This window comes from Hibiscus syriacus, unplaced genomic scaffold (genome assembly GCF_006381635.1).
Source record: "Hibiscus syriacus cultivar Baekdansim isolate YM2019G1 unplaced genomic scaffold, ASM638163v2 tig00111128_pilon, whole genome shotgun sequence".
Lineage (NCBI taxonomy): Eukaryota > Viridiplantae > Streptophyta > Magnoliopsida > Malvales > Malvaceae > Hibiscus > Hibiscus syriacus.
The window spans coordinates 510,063-524,558 of NW_024062989.1; the positions used below are offsets into that span (position 1 = coordinate 510,063).

The following is a 14,496-nucleotide window of genomic DNA, read 5'->3' on the forward strand; positions in this document are numbered from 1 at the left end:
CAATTTTATTACCTTCTCTACGCATATGTTGAATGTAATTCCCGGTCCATTGACGATGGCGGAGAGCAAAATATTGACCAAACAGAAAATGATGTCCGTCATAGTCATTACGAAGAAAACGGAACGCTTCGAGACTGTCTACTTCCAGCACGACCTGTCGAAAACCAGCCTCCCATGCTAGTTCAAGGCCGATCAAAGCACCCCATAGCTCTGCACGGATAACCGAACATGCACCGATGAACTTGCTGTACCCAAACTTCCAGCAACCAGCTGATACACGAGCGACACCGCCAGACGAAGTGATCCCATCAATCTCCCGACGAGCACCATCAGTATTTACTTCGATCCAATGATCTGGTGGGGGGACCAATGAGAAGAACTATTGACCACATCCGGTTTTGCCTGCACACTCTGTCGGTTTTCTTCCAACGCCTGAATGGATAAATTAACTAAGTGTTTTGCTCCGTCAAGAACACTGCCATAACGAGCACTCGTTGAATCGAACACTTTAGCGTTTCTGTCCAATCAAAGGTTCCAAATGATGGCACCAAATAAAAGATCCTAGTCACTGTTGTGAATGGCAAACCGGGTTGCATCCTTCAGGTTTATCACCATCCACTCAGTAATATTAAGGGATAAAAACTCATCCAACTTATCGGCTCTAATTAAACTCTTCCAAACCATCATGGCAGACGAACATCGTGGAAGAACATGACTGATATCTTCAACAACAGCCCCACAAGTCCGGCAGCTTCTATCCGTAACGAAATGCCTTCGAACACATTCATCATTTGTCATCACTTTGTTCCAACAAATAAGCCACATAAAAACTTAATTTTCGCTAATCCCATGCAGCTATTTATCTCCTTCCACGCTACACTTGAAGGCGGCACCGATGGGCCACAACGGAGAGAGTAGGCAGCTTTCATGGAGAACGACATATCATGTGTGATCTGCCACCCAATGGCATCCGGAGAAGAAGAGGACACTGGGCCTTTGGTAACCGCAACTCGTAACAAAATATCCCGCGGGAGAAGGTGTTCAAATAAGTTCCAGTACAAAATTACCCATTGGATCCACCATACTTGCAACTGACATACACTTAAGATGAGGAATAAGAGCTGGATTGACATAGTGGATCAAAGGACCTATTTCATTAATCCAAGTGTTCTGCCAAAAATCGACGTCTTTGTCCGAACAGATTTTCCAAACAATATTATCACGAACGTCATCCCAAATAATACTGGGCCCTTTCCAAAGTAAAGATCAATTAGAATTTCTCAAGGAATCCGGGACACCATCGGAGCATTTATACTTTGCCCGGATAAACCGAACCTAAAGATTGTTTCTCAATAAATTGAAAGCCAGCTTCATGAGAAAGGTTTCATTCTGAGTACTAATTTTGCGAAAACCACCCAAGCCTCCTTCGGGTTTATTAGCCGATAATTTAAATATATTATACCAACATATAAGATACTTTAGTAGTTTTAGTAGTGCGGAATTAAAATTAAATCCAAATATTGAATTATTATTATATGTTAATATATATAACTTTATGGGTTCATTAGCAGATATATATATATATATATAATTATGTAATATCATACTCACACTTTATTACATTACCAGCAACAACAAAAACTTTGTTACATTGTCATTCTTAATAAAATAATATAAGTCTAATGTAACTTTAAAATAATTAAATTAGAGAGTAACTTAATCATTAAAGAATTAAATTTAATTCAAATTTAACACTCTCCCTATAATAACAAAATCTCTTTTTTAACAGTATTTCATAAATGAAATTTAGTGATCTTATAGATATAGATACTTTAAAAAATATGTACGAAATATTTTATTTATAAATATTATATCAACAAATAATTATAAATAGAGTGATAAAAAAAACTTGTATACAATAGTTATTAGAAATATGTACGAAATATTTTATTTATAAATATTATATCAACAAATAATTATAAATAGAGTGATAAAAAAAACTTGTATACAATAGTTATTAGTCTCTTAGGTGTGATTCTTATGTATTAATTTTTATGTAAAAAATATATATTTGTTTAAACATCCATTTTTATACAGATCGGATACAAGGAAGTCGAATGTTTTTTAGCTATTTCGTGCATTTCGAGGTCATTTCCGGTAATTAGACATCCGATTCATGATCCTAATATCAATACGAGGCTCATCGTGAGATTTGAGGTCCAAAGATCCGATGGTCGGCGTTAACAGCCACGACGACCAACGAGAATTCTTTCATTGGACTTTGGAGAGATGAGAGAGTGGGGAGAGGGAGAGAAAAGTTTAAAAAATGAGAAATGAAAAATGAAATGAAAAAATAAAAAAAATGGAAGGAAAGAAGCTTTTATACCTGCTTCGAAACAACGTCGTTTAGGAGAAGAGGTGCTATATGCCGGTTTATGGGATATTTACGTGTAAAGGGTCCCTTTGTTTGTAATACTTCTATTTTAGTCATCGATAAAAACTTTTAATTATTTTAATTCGAGCTTTTAATTTTTCTCTGATTATATTTTAGTCACCGTGTTTGAATTTAATGCTTAGATAGTTTTGTGGTTTTATTGTATGTTAGTCCCTGATTTGTTGTGGAGTTTCACCTTAAGTTATGTGGTTTAATTCTATTTTTATTTTAACCCCCAAATTTAGGTTAAGTGTCAACTTCTTTCCATTTGGACTTAAGGCTAACAATTTTTTAAATCTTACATTTCAGTCCTTGATTAATTATTAGTTTAAAGTAAATATTATGCAATTAATTTGTTTTGGTTGCCATTAATTGTGCATAAATATATGTTTACTTTTCCAGCATGTTTCATTAATTACAAATATAAATATGTAATGTAAGTTAACGTACATTTTTATAAATGTCATTTGTGTATGTATTCATTTTCGATCAAATGTATATATTCCTTTTCTTTATTGTATCTTTTATGAATATTGAATATTTTCCATGTGTATTAAACGTCTCCTATGCTTTTAATCATTTTTATTTTTTATTTTTTATTTGTCTATCCATGTATATTAAATACATTTCCCCCTAAAATTTAGGTGAAATAGTGTTTAAGGTAGCATTTTTTATGTATTATATTTTAAATATAAGTGTTTGTTTAATATTTTAATTCTTGATGTTCGATTAATATTTGAAAGACCTCCAAAAATTTGAAATGTACTCCTGAGGATTGTTCGAATAAAATTGATATTTTATTCAATATTTATTTATATTCTATGACTTTTTTTAAAAGTACATAAGATATGTTTCATTTTAAGTAAAACTGATAAACGATGAATCCTAGTGAAAACGGGAACAATGCCCGACTGTTCTGTTCACCATATCTAATCTCCCACCTTATGGCCACGTGTTGAGAAAACTTTTTTAATCTCCCTATGTCAATCTAATTACGTTCTTTTTCACATTTATTTCTCTTCGATTATACACTCGAAAGAAGGAAAATGGAAAAAGAGAAACCTTTTGTTCTTAACTTCTTATTAATTTCAATGACGTTAGAAATTGTACCAACCAAGGGCTCTTCTGGGACGTTGTCGGCGTTAACCCAAGTTCTGCTGTATCATCGGCTTTGAACCGTTGGAATCGAAGATATCTGAATCATAGACTTAAGTAGGGATCTATTGTTAAAATAGAATCTCGTTAGAAATTTAAATGACGGTTGGTAGCAGAATAATGTAACTACGAAATTTAAGATCATTAGAAATTGTTTACTGGAAAAATGCCAGGAACCCTGTAAACAGATTTAGAAATTGGGTTCAAACTTGTGGCTGGTGGAGTGAACAACAAGAAACTCAGCTCCGAAACAGGCGATCATTACATTAATCGGTTATGATCGCCAGAATTTGCATTTTTTTGCTTCATATTTCTAATGCGTTAGAAGAAATTTGGTGCAGTTATTGGAAGCAATTAAGGTGGCAGAGAAAACAGAGGAGCCTCCACTTTCAGAGATGTCCACTGATGTCTAGAATCATCCACTGTCAAACCTTGAGGAACAAGAGAAAAATCTCAGGGAAACTATCAGCAGACATCCAAACGATTACCATCAATAATCTAGGAGTAAGAGGTGACATTTTACGAATCAGGAACACCCTTCTTATGCTTGGAGTTCTGCACAGTCACCCACCCTAGTAAGTGCAAGTCTTAAATAATTTTTCATTCATTCAACATGTTAATTCACATGTTGCCTTTATGTTCCCTTGTCTTCTGTTCCTTCTCGGAGCTGGTGTAGTGGGTTACCAGAGCAAAGCATGTCCCGAATCATTCGGGGTAATAAGCATCCGCGCCATGGAGGAAGAAATCTCAAAGAAGTTTGATGCATATGTTAATATGCTTCAACAAAGTGCAGAAGATTGTGAAGGCCTAGGAGTAAAATTTCTGAATTCTGAGCCACCACTTATTTCGTAGTGCTTTATGTTGGTAATATAGCATATCAATTTTCATGTATAGGTAGGCATAGAAGTTAAAATCACAGCTGGTTTTCCCATAAAGAAAGTTATAGTACAAGAAGTGATCTCCTCTAATGCAGCATGGGTTGTGCTTGATAGGTATATATTTTGTATTATGGATACATGGGATCATCATTTCTGTGTTACTTTCACCATGGCTTACAATCTTAATAGGCAGCTTCGACGGGACTTGAAGCTATATATTAAGCAGATACCGTGCAAGGTTGCATTAGTTCATGATAGCTTGAATGTGGAAGTTTTGAGAAACCATACTGTAAATGTAATAGAGGTGGCAGGGAACAAGCATTTTTATTCCATGTCCAAGCCTGTGCCCCTATCGAACCTTAATGTCGGTGAAAACATCGACCAGTTAGAAATCTCTTGTAGGAGCTACTCCTGGACCCCGATTTCAACCGAAAACAGACGTGGTACGCTATTCTGAAGGCTTGCGGCTATTCAGCATCAACAAGCATTATACTATTATATTGTAGTTTTCTTTCAGATACAAATGCAGAAGGAGAACATAAGCTACCTACTAGTTTAACTATTATCCAAAGGCAGAGAAGAAGTTATTTCCACAATAAAAACTCAGGAACACCTCTTCTTTGTGTTGCTTGTGGACTAAAGACTGAATTGTATATCCAAGATTCTATGACATTCACTTATCATGAGATACAACAAGCCACAGACTACTTTTCGGAGGAGAACTTGCTAGGAGAAGGCGGATACGGTCGTGTATATAAAGGTAAGCTTAAAGATGGACAGCTGATTGCTGCAAAGGTCCGGAACAAGAAAGTAGCCAAGTATTTTTTGTCAAAATAAGTATCTAAGCTTATCTTTTTGGCCAAAATAGGCACCTAAAGTATTCTTTAATTAATATCACATGTCAACTATTTTTTTTAACGTAGATTAAAAAATTGAATACTTTAGGTACCTATTTTGACCAAAGAGATAAGTTTAGATATTTTCTTTGATCAAAAAAATATTTTTAAGTACTTAGATAAAAAGAGAGTATAATTTAAGTATTTATTATAAAATAAGCCTAAATATAATTGGCTTAGTCCTTTGATTAAGAGATATATAAGCAAACAGGTGTCAAAATGACTTGTAAATTTTATGAATGAGACCTTCTCCAATTTCTCTTCTACTACTTCAATCTCTTCTATTCTGCTTCTTTTACCTACAATTTCCAGCAAGTTAATGACAAAGTTGCCCCTACATATAGACTCGTGTCTTGTTCGACGTTTCAACTTTTCACAATGACCAAAACGTCGTCAGAGTTTTCTGGCGTAAAAGGGAATGGAATTTAGGTTTTGAGGAAAAAAATATGTTAAAAAGAGTAAACTTTTTCCCTGATCCATTTTAGGTTCACAAAAAAGTTCACGATTAGTATTTTATCAAAAGTTTAAGGATCAAAATAAAAATTAAACACTTTAACTACTGTGCCACATCACCAACTAATAACATTTAACATCCTACTAACACAAGTGATTAAAACTGAAGTTTTTTGAATTTGATGTGCAAAAGTATAGAAATATAAAATATAAATGACAATTTCAATAATTTACCCTTAGGAAAGAATAACGAATGACATAATGAAAATAATTCCTAAAATACTTTTTCTAATTTAAAGTTTAAATTCCACCACATAAAACCAATTAAAATCAAGTCTTTTATTTGTTTCAAAAGGTTTTTTTTTTAATGTTTACTAAATATATGAGAATAGGCTGTTACAAGATTATGTTATTTTAGGTTAATAAATTTTTATGTTTAAAGTACATATTATTCTTACAAAATTACAAGATTCCTTACATGTTCTTAAAGAATATTTTGTAAATAGTTTTATGAATGGCATAATATTACTAGTAAATTAAAAAATCTGCTGAATGTTTTAATAATATATATATTGTAATTTTATTTTTCTTATTTTTTAGGTTAAACAATTTACTACATTTTATATCAAATTACTTCATTTTGTTATGAGTTTTACTAAATATGTTATTCTCTTTGTTGGTTTGTTTTTATATGGAGAAAATAATAAAGCTTAAACTCTTCATGTTTAAGTTTAGAAGCATTTAAATCAACGAGGACACTGATGAAAGATAAAGAATAATGGGCCTAGGTATTTTATATATATATATATATATTTCTTGTGCATTTCTTCTCAAAACTTATAACCACACAACATTAATTAAACAATAGGTTTTTGTAAGATATAAGCCTAATTAATAATTTATAGAAGCAGATTTTTTGTTCAAATCTTCTCAAAGGATAGATTTATAACCACCCAATATATGTTGCGTGGTTAATAATTTATAACCACACAACATTTTATATATTTTTCATTGTCATTCCGATCAACGACAATATATGTTGTGTGATGATCAGGTGTTAAACTCACTTCGTCAACCTACAAATAACAACTATAATCTCAGATCTCACACACACACACAAGATTGTTATATAAACCTCTATGCAATCTTTTTTTTTCTCTCTCTGTCACTCTAATACTATTTATCGTATTCAATTTACTACTCTTATAAAAAAATCATTATTTGTGACTATCACTCAAATAAAAATATATATATATATAAACTACCTACCATCATCCCAACTTATATTTTACCATCACATGTCTCAACCTTAAGAAAAATCTTGTGACATTGATCCTATTTTTTAACATTTTTCTATGGTAAATACTGCTAGTTATAATAGTTTGACCCCAGTTTCATACATCTAAATAGCTGGCCAGGTGATGTTGATGCGTGTCACTAGAGATGCACATAGCCGGATTTAAATCTGATCTGGATCGGATAAAAACCGATTCGGTTTTTTTACTAAGCCAAAAAACCGGTTTATAAAAAAATCGGTTCGAATCATAACCGGTTTGGAGGGCCGGATGATGTAACCGGTATAACCGGTTTCGGTTTGAAAAAAACCAGTTTTTTAAAAAAACCGGTTTTTAATCCGGTAAAAAATCCGGTCATCCAATTTTTTAAACCTTGGACCGGATTTTTAAACCCCAGACCAGATTTTTTTCAAACCGGTTTTTAATCCGGTAAAAAATCCGGTCGTCCAATTTTTTCCCAAACCGGTTATACTATCCGGTTTTAAAATATCCGATCCGGTTTAAAAAAAACCGGTTTTTCCCAAATCCGATTTCGGATATTTTTTACGTAAAATCGAATATTCGGATTTTTTGTGCACCTCTACGTGTCACCTTCAATCGACCCCCAGCTACATGTACAAGAATATTTATATACACACACACATATGATAATGGAGCAACACTATAATAGCTGTGCTGAATATTCCCCTTTTCTTTAGCTATTATCATCAACCCATTGCTTCAAACTCCAAAGGATGTCCATTAAAACAAGCAGTGTATGAATATCTTGAAAGGAACTTCCAACAGAAATGATTTTTTACCCTTGTCTACTATTACATCAGTTACTCATGATGGTTCCCTACGAAAGCTTTACTTCTAACAACAGTATTGAAAAGCTGATGATTTTCCTTTTCAGCTTACATTGATAATGTAAGGATGCAACTGCAACCAGCTGTTTAGGTTAGAATTTAGAAAATTTTAGATGTGTATTTATAAGTATATAGCTGGAGTTGCATTTATATTGATTCACATATTCCCACCATCGCCTTTCCACTTTGAGGAAAACCTATACTGCACTGTATTTTTTCCCTTGAAATACTTCATACAGGTCAATTGTGGAACAAAAAAAGCTAATGGTTACTGTTTTTAGCAATTCAATACATTAAATTGAATGCAGCAAAATGTCTGAAACTTGCACATATACCTTATTAAAAAAATCTTGGAAACTGAAGCAAAATGTTTTTTTTTCCTCCTAACTGCTAAAAAGCTAACATTGTCTTTTCTGCTTAACTTTTGCATGTTGATTATGAACATGCGTGATCATAATGATGCACAGGAAAGCACAGCTAGAACTGCTATTTATATTAGGAAAAATAGTTAAATAAGATGGGTTTTTTGTGATGATCAAGAAGAAATACCAACACCAAGAAAATCTATGAAAGGAACACCCATTGTTTTGTCTGCTTCATCTTCTTGCTCCTGCTGGGAATCATTTGTAGTATTGGGTGCATTTTCGTTTTTGCTCAACAACTCCTTCATCATCCCACCATTATTGCTTTCGGAATTAGCACCAAGTTTGAGGTAGCCAAAAGGACTTGGAATGACCCTCCTGTAGTTTTGAAACCCAAATGCACTGGAATTTCTGAAGCTGCTACAATATGCATTTGAATGATATTTATAAAGAGATTGATGATCTAAAAGCTTTGAACTGTCCATGGAGTAATAACTTGAACCAGAAGGCAGCAAATGGTTCTTTCCGTCTTTTAATGATAACTGGGCGCCTGAAGATGAATTATTTGAAGCCACCATTGTCGATGAAGCAAAATTCCAAGATGGTGAAGAGGTAGTTGATGTGGATGAGACTGAGAAAATCCTATCTTTACTTTGGTTTTGAAACTCAAAAGCCCTACTGTCTCCGAACTCAATTCTCGAGCAAAATGCCTCTTGACATCTTTCTAATTTCCTTGAAGTAGTGAAACCAGGAGAATATAGCTTGGAATCGCTAAAAGCGTCTTGAAAACTTCTCTTTCCGCATAGCTTGGATTGTTCTCTTTGCTTTCTTGCCATGATAACATGCCAATGATTCTTCACTGCATTATCGGTTCTACCTGGAAATAGTCTAGCTATCAATGCCCATTTGTTCCCATGGATATGATGAGCGGCAAGGAGCCTTTCTTCTTCTTGTTCTGTGAATGGCCTTCTATTGATTCTTGGGTCAAGTTGATTAAACCACCTCAATCTGCAGCTCTTACCTGGAAACACAGATGTAACAAAATTAGGCCACATGGGTGTGTAAATTAAAGGGAAAGAGACGAAGAGATCAATCTTATGCTTATAATCAGTTTCATGATTGAAGATCACAAAGAACATAATTATAAATCATGTTTGTATCTTACTCCTGTATAAATCATGTTTGTATCCTGTGCTATTGAAACTTGAGATACTATTATTAATTAAAAAAAAGTTGCTTAGAGAAGAAATAAGTGCAGAAAAAATGAAATCTAAAAATATACTAATCAGCAACCTCTCTCTCTCTCTCTCTATATATATATATATTACAACACCAACTCTATAAAGGAGGAAGAAACATCTTTTTCTGATTTAATCTTTTAGGTTAGAATCAGCTTATGATCAACACTTTGCATGCTTGAACATCATAATTTAACAATTCCCACAAAAGATTAGATTTCAAAAGTCAAATCAAATCAAATCACCTGATCTTCCTTGGAGTTTTTCTGCAATAGAATTCCAGTTCTGCGCACCAAACTGTTCCACAAGTTGCCTGAGCTTTTCATCTTCAGCAGGTCTCCAGTGCCCTCGAGGACAGGACTTGTTGACATCGTCACTAGAAGCAGCTCCCGAATCTTCCATGGATAAATTAAGATGAATATGTTAATGATCAGTAGCTAGCTAGATAGGGAGGAGATCAGCAGCTGCACAATTGTTTGTCATCGAGCACAACAAGAAAGAAACTCCCCAAAGAAGATATATATATATATATAAGGGGCAAAGGGGAAAAATGAAACAAGAAAGTGCGGTTGGTTTAGGGTTGTGGATGGGAAGTCACTTTTGTTGGTTTTACACGACACATTAAGCCTATATGTATCTGTAGAACCACTGACTGACCGACCCTTTCTTTCAACTGTTATGCTATTGGCCTATGAACCACTCTTTTATATATCAACATTTTCCCAGCTATCATATATACATATACATTCTATTTATTAATTGCTTGCTTACCCGTATCTCTCTCTTACAAGTTTAAGCCATGGTATCACGTTAAATCAAGCCTGGTGATTAGGGCAGTTAGTAGTTTTTATTAAAGGGACAGCCCTCCTGGTGCAAATTCATTAACAAGGGATCATGATTTATAACCATGATTTATCACCTTTAACATACTTTTATTTAGTTTTCCAAGGGTGTTTTGTCACGCTTATACTTCATGGATGCCCCTTCACATTATTAAGCAGTAGTTTTTTTTTTTAAAAAAGTAATAATGTTGAATATTTAGAAGTTTTCTCTTCTAGGCACATCATACTTCAGATCTGAAGCATCTTAATGTATATATTGCTGTTTTCTATATAAGCGACGCAAAATATCTTGAACTTTAGTGGTGTTTTGTTTTACAAACGTCGATATTGACTATGTATTTAATAGCGTTTTATTGTACAAACGCCACTAATTAAAACTAATTTTTCAAATGTTGTTTTATGCTCTTTTATTAGTCAAATTTAAAATTTTAACATGTACCATTATCCAATAAACTTGAAATCCATAACAACAAACTTGAAATCCATAATAATAAATCAAAGTTTACATAAAGTGAAATATAATGTAATTCAACATTGTTAACTACAATTAATTCACACGTTTCTTGAAACTTTCACATGGTTCCCAGGAGAAAGTTGGTATAATTCCTTCAATGTTGTACGTCCTCTAGTCTTGTGTCTTCGACCATTTTCAACTATATAAGAAATAATTAATGTAAGTTTTGAAAATCAACCAGCAATTAAATAAAGTGTTGAACATTAGATTCAATTTGTATAGCTTCTTCAACAGTATTTGGAACTTTCGAAAATCCAACACCACTAGATTCATCATTATTTGTTTCTTCCTCCTCTTGAGAAGCTCGAACAATCCGCAAATCACTTAATTTTCTCCAGCGCATAATATCTGCAATAAACAAACAACAATTTTAGTGAAAATATTACTATTAATGAATATATTGAATGACAACATGTTATAAGTTATAATATTATAAATTAATCAATTAAGATCTAAAATTTTACTATATTGTTATGTTATCATTTTTCATAAATAGCTTCATCCACGTCCTCCCGAACCCATTGAAATTGTGAAGTAGTATTAGTGATAGTTCCATCTAAGTTTTGTGCTACAAAAGGTAAAGGTTCTGAACTTGTTTCAATGTCATCTCTACTTCCATCCTTGATGTCTATCAAGTCTTTGGGGGTATTATGGAGCACAACATACAAACCTTCATCCATTGGATCATGACAGTAAGAAACTTGTATGACTTGAGAAGAAAATAGATATGGCTCATCCATCAATTGTTAACCGGTTTGAATTAATCGAGAGAAATTTACCATTGTAAAACCAAAATTATCTTTTTAATGCCTCGAGTAGTATTTACATCAACCAAGTCACACCGAAACAACACAACCTTTCGTTTTTCATAATAATCCAACTCAATAATGTACGTAAGAATTCCATAATATTCTGCATATCCCTCCACATGCTGATTGTCTTTAGCACTAGCATAACTTGTAGTTAAAGAAGTAACAACTACTCCACAATTTTGTGTCCTCCTTAATCTTTCACGAGATTTCATGTGGAACCTGAACCTATTAATGAGGAATGCATTATATCTTTTAACAATTCTATTCGAACCTTGAGAAAGCCATTTAACATTTTCACTAACTTATCTCCCACTCCAAACCTATTACATGTGAAAGGTGAATTAATTAGCATTTATGTCGATATATTAAAACAAGAGTTACAATGATTTAATTTCTTACCGTCTGCTCTAACCATTCATGAAAAGTTTCTGTGAATAACTTATGTATCTCTCGCTGATGTAATCTTCGGGAGAATGCACGAGATCTCAAGACTTCTTTAAACTCACTATAAAGTAGATTATATCGTTAAAGAATGAGAAATATAAAAGATTAAGTAAATACATTAGGATTTAGTTCGTAAAACTTACGTACGAAATGGATCTATTGAATCGTGATGGAAAATAACATATCGGTGTGCTTGTACCCAAGACTTATTATCTAAGTGTGCAAATTCAACTTTGTCGAGTGGTTCATCATAATTTCCAAACAAATAAGTCTCAGCTAAGTCATTAGTACTGAACACTTAATTTCTATTTGGTCTATTCAATATTGTTTCAACATTTTCCAAATATCTAGAGCACAAAGTCATACACTCATCTGCCAAATACTCTTCAGCAATTGATCCTTCAAGATAACGCTTATTACGACAGTAAGACTTCAACTTGCACAAAAAACCTAGACACAAAACAAAATATTATGTAAATAGTTGTGATAAAAAGGTATAATCAATAGTGATTTAATACATATAAGTTAATTAACACATCTCTATAGGATACATCCATCGATAGAAAATTGGTCCACCAACTTTAGCTTCGTGAGGAAGATGAACTAGCAGATGTACCATAATTGTGAAGAATAAAGGTGGAAATATCTTCTCCAAGTTGCATAAAGTCAAGATGGCTCGATCTTGTAGTTTCTTAAGTTCTTCAACTATTAGAACTTTCTCACGAATAGCTTTCATGATATTAGAAAGTTCAATTATACAATATGTCACCTTACTCGACATACAACCACCTAAAGCTACTGGTAGTAAATCTTGCATCAATATGTGATAATCATGTGACTTTAAAGAATAAAATAGTTGATCTTTAACATTGACACATCGAGATATATTTGATGCAAATCCATATGGGACCTTTATATCCTTCAACACTGTGCAAAACACTTCTTTTTCTTTTTTCGACATCGCAAAAATAGAAGGCGACAAGAAAGATTTTCCTTTAGGACGTAACTACGGATGAAGATCATGTTGAATTCCGATGTTGACTATGTCAAGTTGACTCTTTAGATTATCTTTAGATTTTATGTCCACATTGAGAATGGTCCCGATAATATTCTCACAAACATTCTTCTCAATGTGCATGACATCAAGATTATGTCTCAAAATGTGATCCTTCCAATAAGGCAACTCGAAGAAAATACTCATCTTTTTCCAAAAATCTATCTCATTTGGATCATCCTCTTCATCAGACTCATCATCACTCTGTTGGTCAACATCACAATCATACACATGCTTTGCCTTTTTCTTTGATTGTATATTCAGTGGTTGATTTATATTTTCATAAGTAAACTTGATATGTTTCAACATAAAGAAGATATCATGCCTGATTATTTGCTCAGGAGCTTTTCAGAACTTTTCAGTACCATCAAACATATTCTTTTGATTTCTAATTCTGTGATTTTCAGCTAACCTCCGACGATGTCCCATATAAGAGAACTTCTTTCCATTATATTCGAACATATTTGTGCAGCAAAACAAGGACAAGCATAACGACAACCAGATAAATTTGCATAAGCAGGGAAGTCATTAATTGTCCATAATAAAGTTGCACGTAAATTAAAGTTCTCATTCTTAAACTTAAGGCTTTTTTATTCAATGAAATACAACAGAAAACCAAAATATTTAAAAGAGAAAGAAGCATAAAATCAACTACGTTGAAATATCATGAAAATATGAAGCACAAGATCAAAACTAGTACTGATGAAGAGTAGATCGACCTTCGTAAAATCTGCAGAGATAGAATGCATATTAGGTGAGGTCTGAGGAACTAGAACCGACTTAGGATTAAAAAGGGCCTGCACTATAGGGGTTGTGCAAGGAAGAGGGATTTGGTACACCGCTGATCGAGATTGGGGGTTTTATAAAACTTTGCGGCGTTTTTTAAACCAAACGCCACTATATAACAAATTATATCGACGTTTTCAAACAAAACGCCACTAACGGTTCAACATATTCTTTTGCGTAATTTGTTTCAAAAACGCCACTAAAGAATGATTCCTTTGCGGCATTTGTTTAGAAACGCCACTAAAGTATTAGGTTGTAGCGACGTTTGTTTAAAAATGCCACTAAAGAATGATTCTTTTGCGGCGTTTGTTTAGAAACACCACTAAAGTAGGATTCTGTGATGACGTTTGTTTAGAAACACCACTAAAGTAGGATTTTGTGATGAAGTTTGTTTAAAAACACCACTAAAGTAATTATATGTAGCGGCGTTTGTGAAATAAACGCCACTAAAGTACAAGTTTTAGCGGCATTTATGGAAAAACGCC

The 14,496-nt window shown here is 33.3% G+C and overlaps 2 protein-coding genes across 2 annotated transcripts; one reads left to right on the plus strand and one right to left on the minus strand.

Annotated features, from left to right (window-relative positions):
- The first annotated feature begins 4,321 nt into the window (after positions 1 to 4,321).
- LOC120154335 lies at positions 4,322 to 5,304 on the plus strand. The gene is made up of 3 exons (XM_039166117.1): positions 4,322 to 4,402; positions 4,484 to 4,910; positions 4,985 to 5,304. The coding sequence occupies exons 1-3, from the start codon at positions 4,322 to 4,324 to the stop codon at positions 5,302 to 5,304; spliced, it is 828 nt and encodes a 275-aa protein (XP_039022048.1).
- A 2,980-nt stretch (positions 5,305 to 8,284) lies between these two features.
- On the minus strand, positions 8,285 to 10,055 carry LOC120154379 (transcription factor MYB14-like). The gene is made up of 2 exons (XM_039166156.1): positions 9,805 to 10,055; positions 8,285 to 9,342 (listed from the first exon to the last, which is right to left on the minus strand). Exons 1-2 carry the CDS (start codon positions 9,959 to 9,961, stop codon positions 8,495 to 8,497), a joined length of 1,005 nt encoding a protein of 334 aa, XP_039022087.1. The 5' UTR covers positions 9,962 to 10,055; the 3' UTR covers positions 8,285 to 8,494.
- Positions 10,056 to 14,496: the final 4,441 nt, after the last annotated feature.

Bases quoted from the DNA above. Each gene is read 5' to 3' on its own strand.
- LOC120154335 (XM_039166117.1), top strand. From the start codon at position 4,322: ATGGAGGAAGAAATCTCAAAGAAGTTTGATGCATATGTTAATATGCTT. The intron at 4,403-4,483 runs GTAAAATTTCTG...TTTCATGTATAG, and splicing joins AAGATTGTGAAGGCCTAGGA to GTAGGCATAGAAGTTAAAAT. The intron at 4,911-4,984 runs GTACGCTATTCT...GTTTTCTTTCAG, and splicing joins TTCAACCGAAAACAGACGTG to ATACAAATGCAGAAGGAGAA.
- LOC120154379 (XM_039166156.1), bottom strand. From the start codon at position 9,961: ATGGAAGATTCGGGAGCTGCTTCTAGTGACGATGTCAACAAGTCCTGT. The intron at 9,343-9,804 runs GTGATTTGATTT...CTGTGTTTCCAG, and splicing joins AAAACTCCAAGGAAGATCAG to GTAAGAGCTGCAGATTGAGG.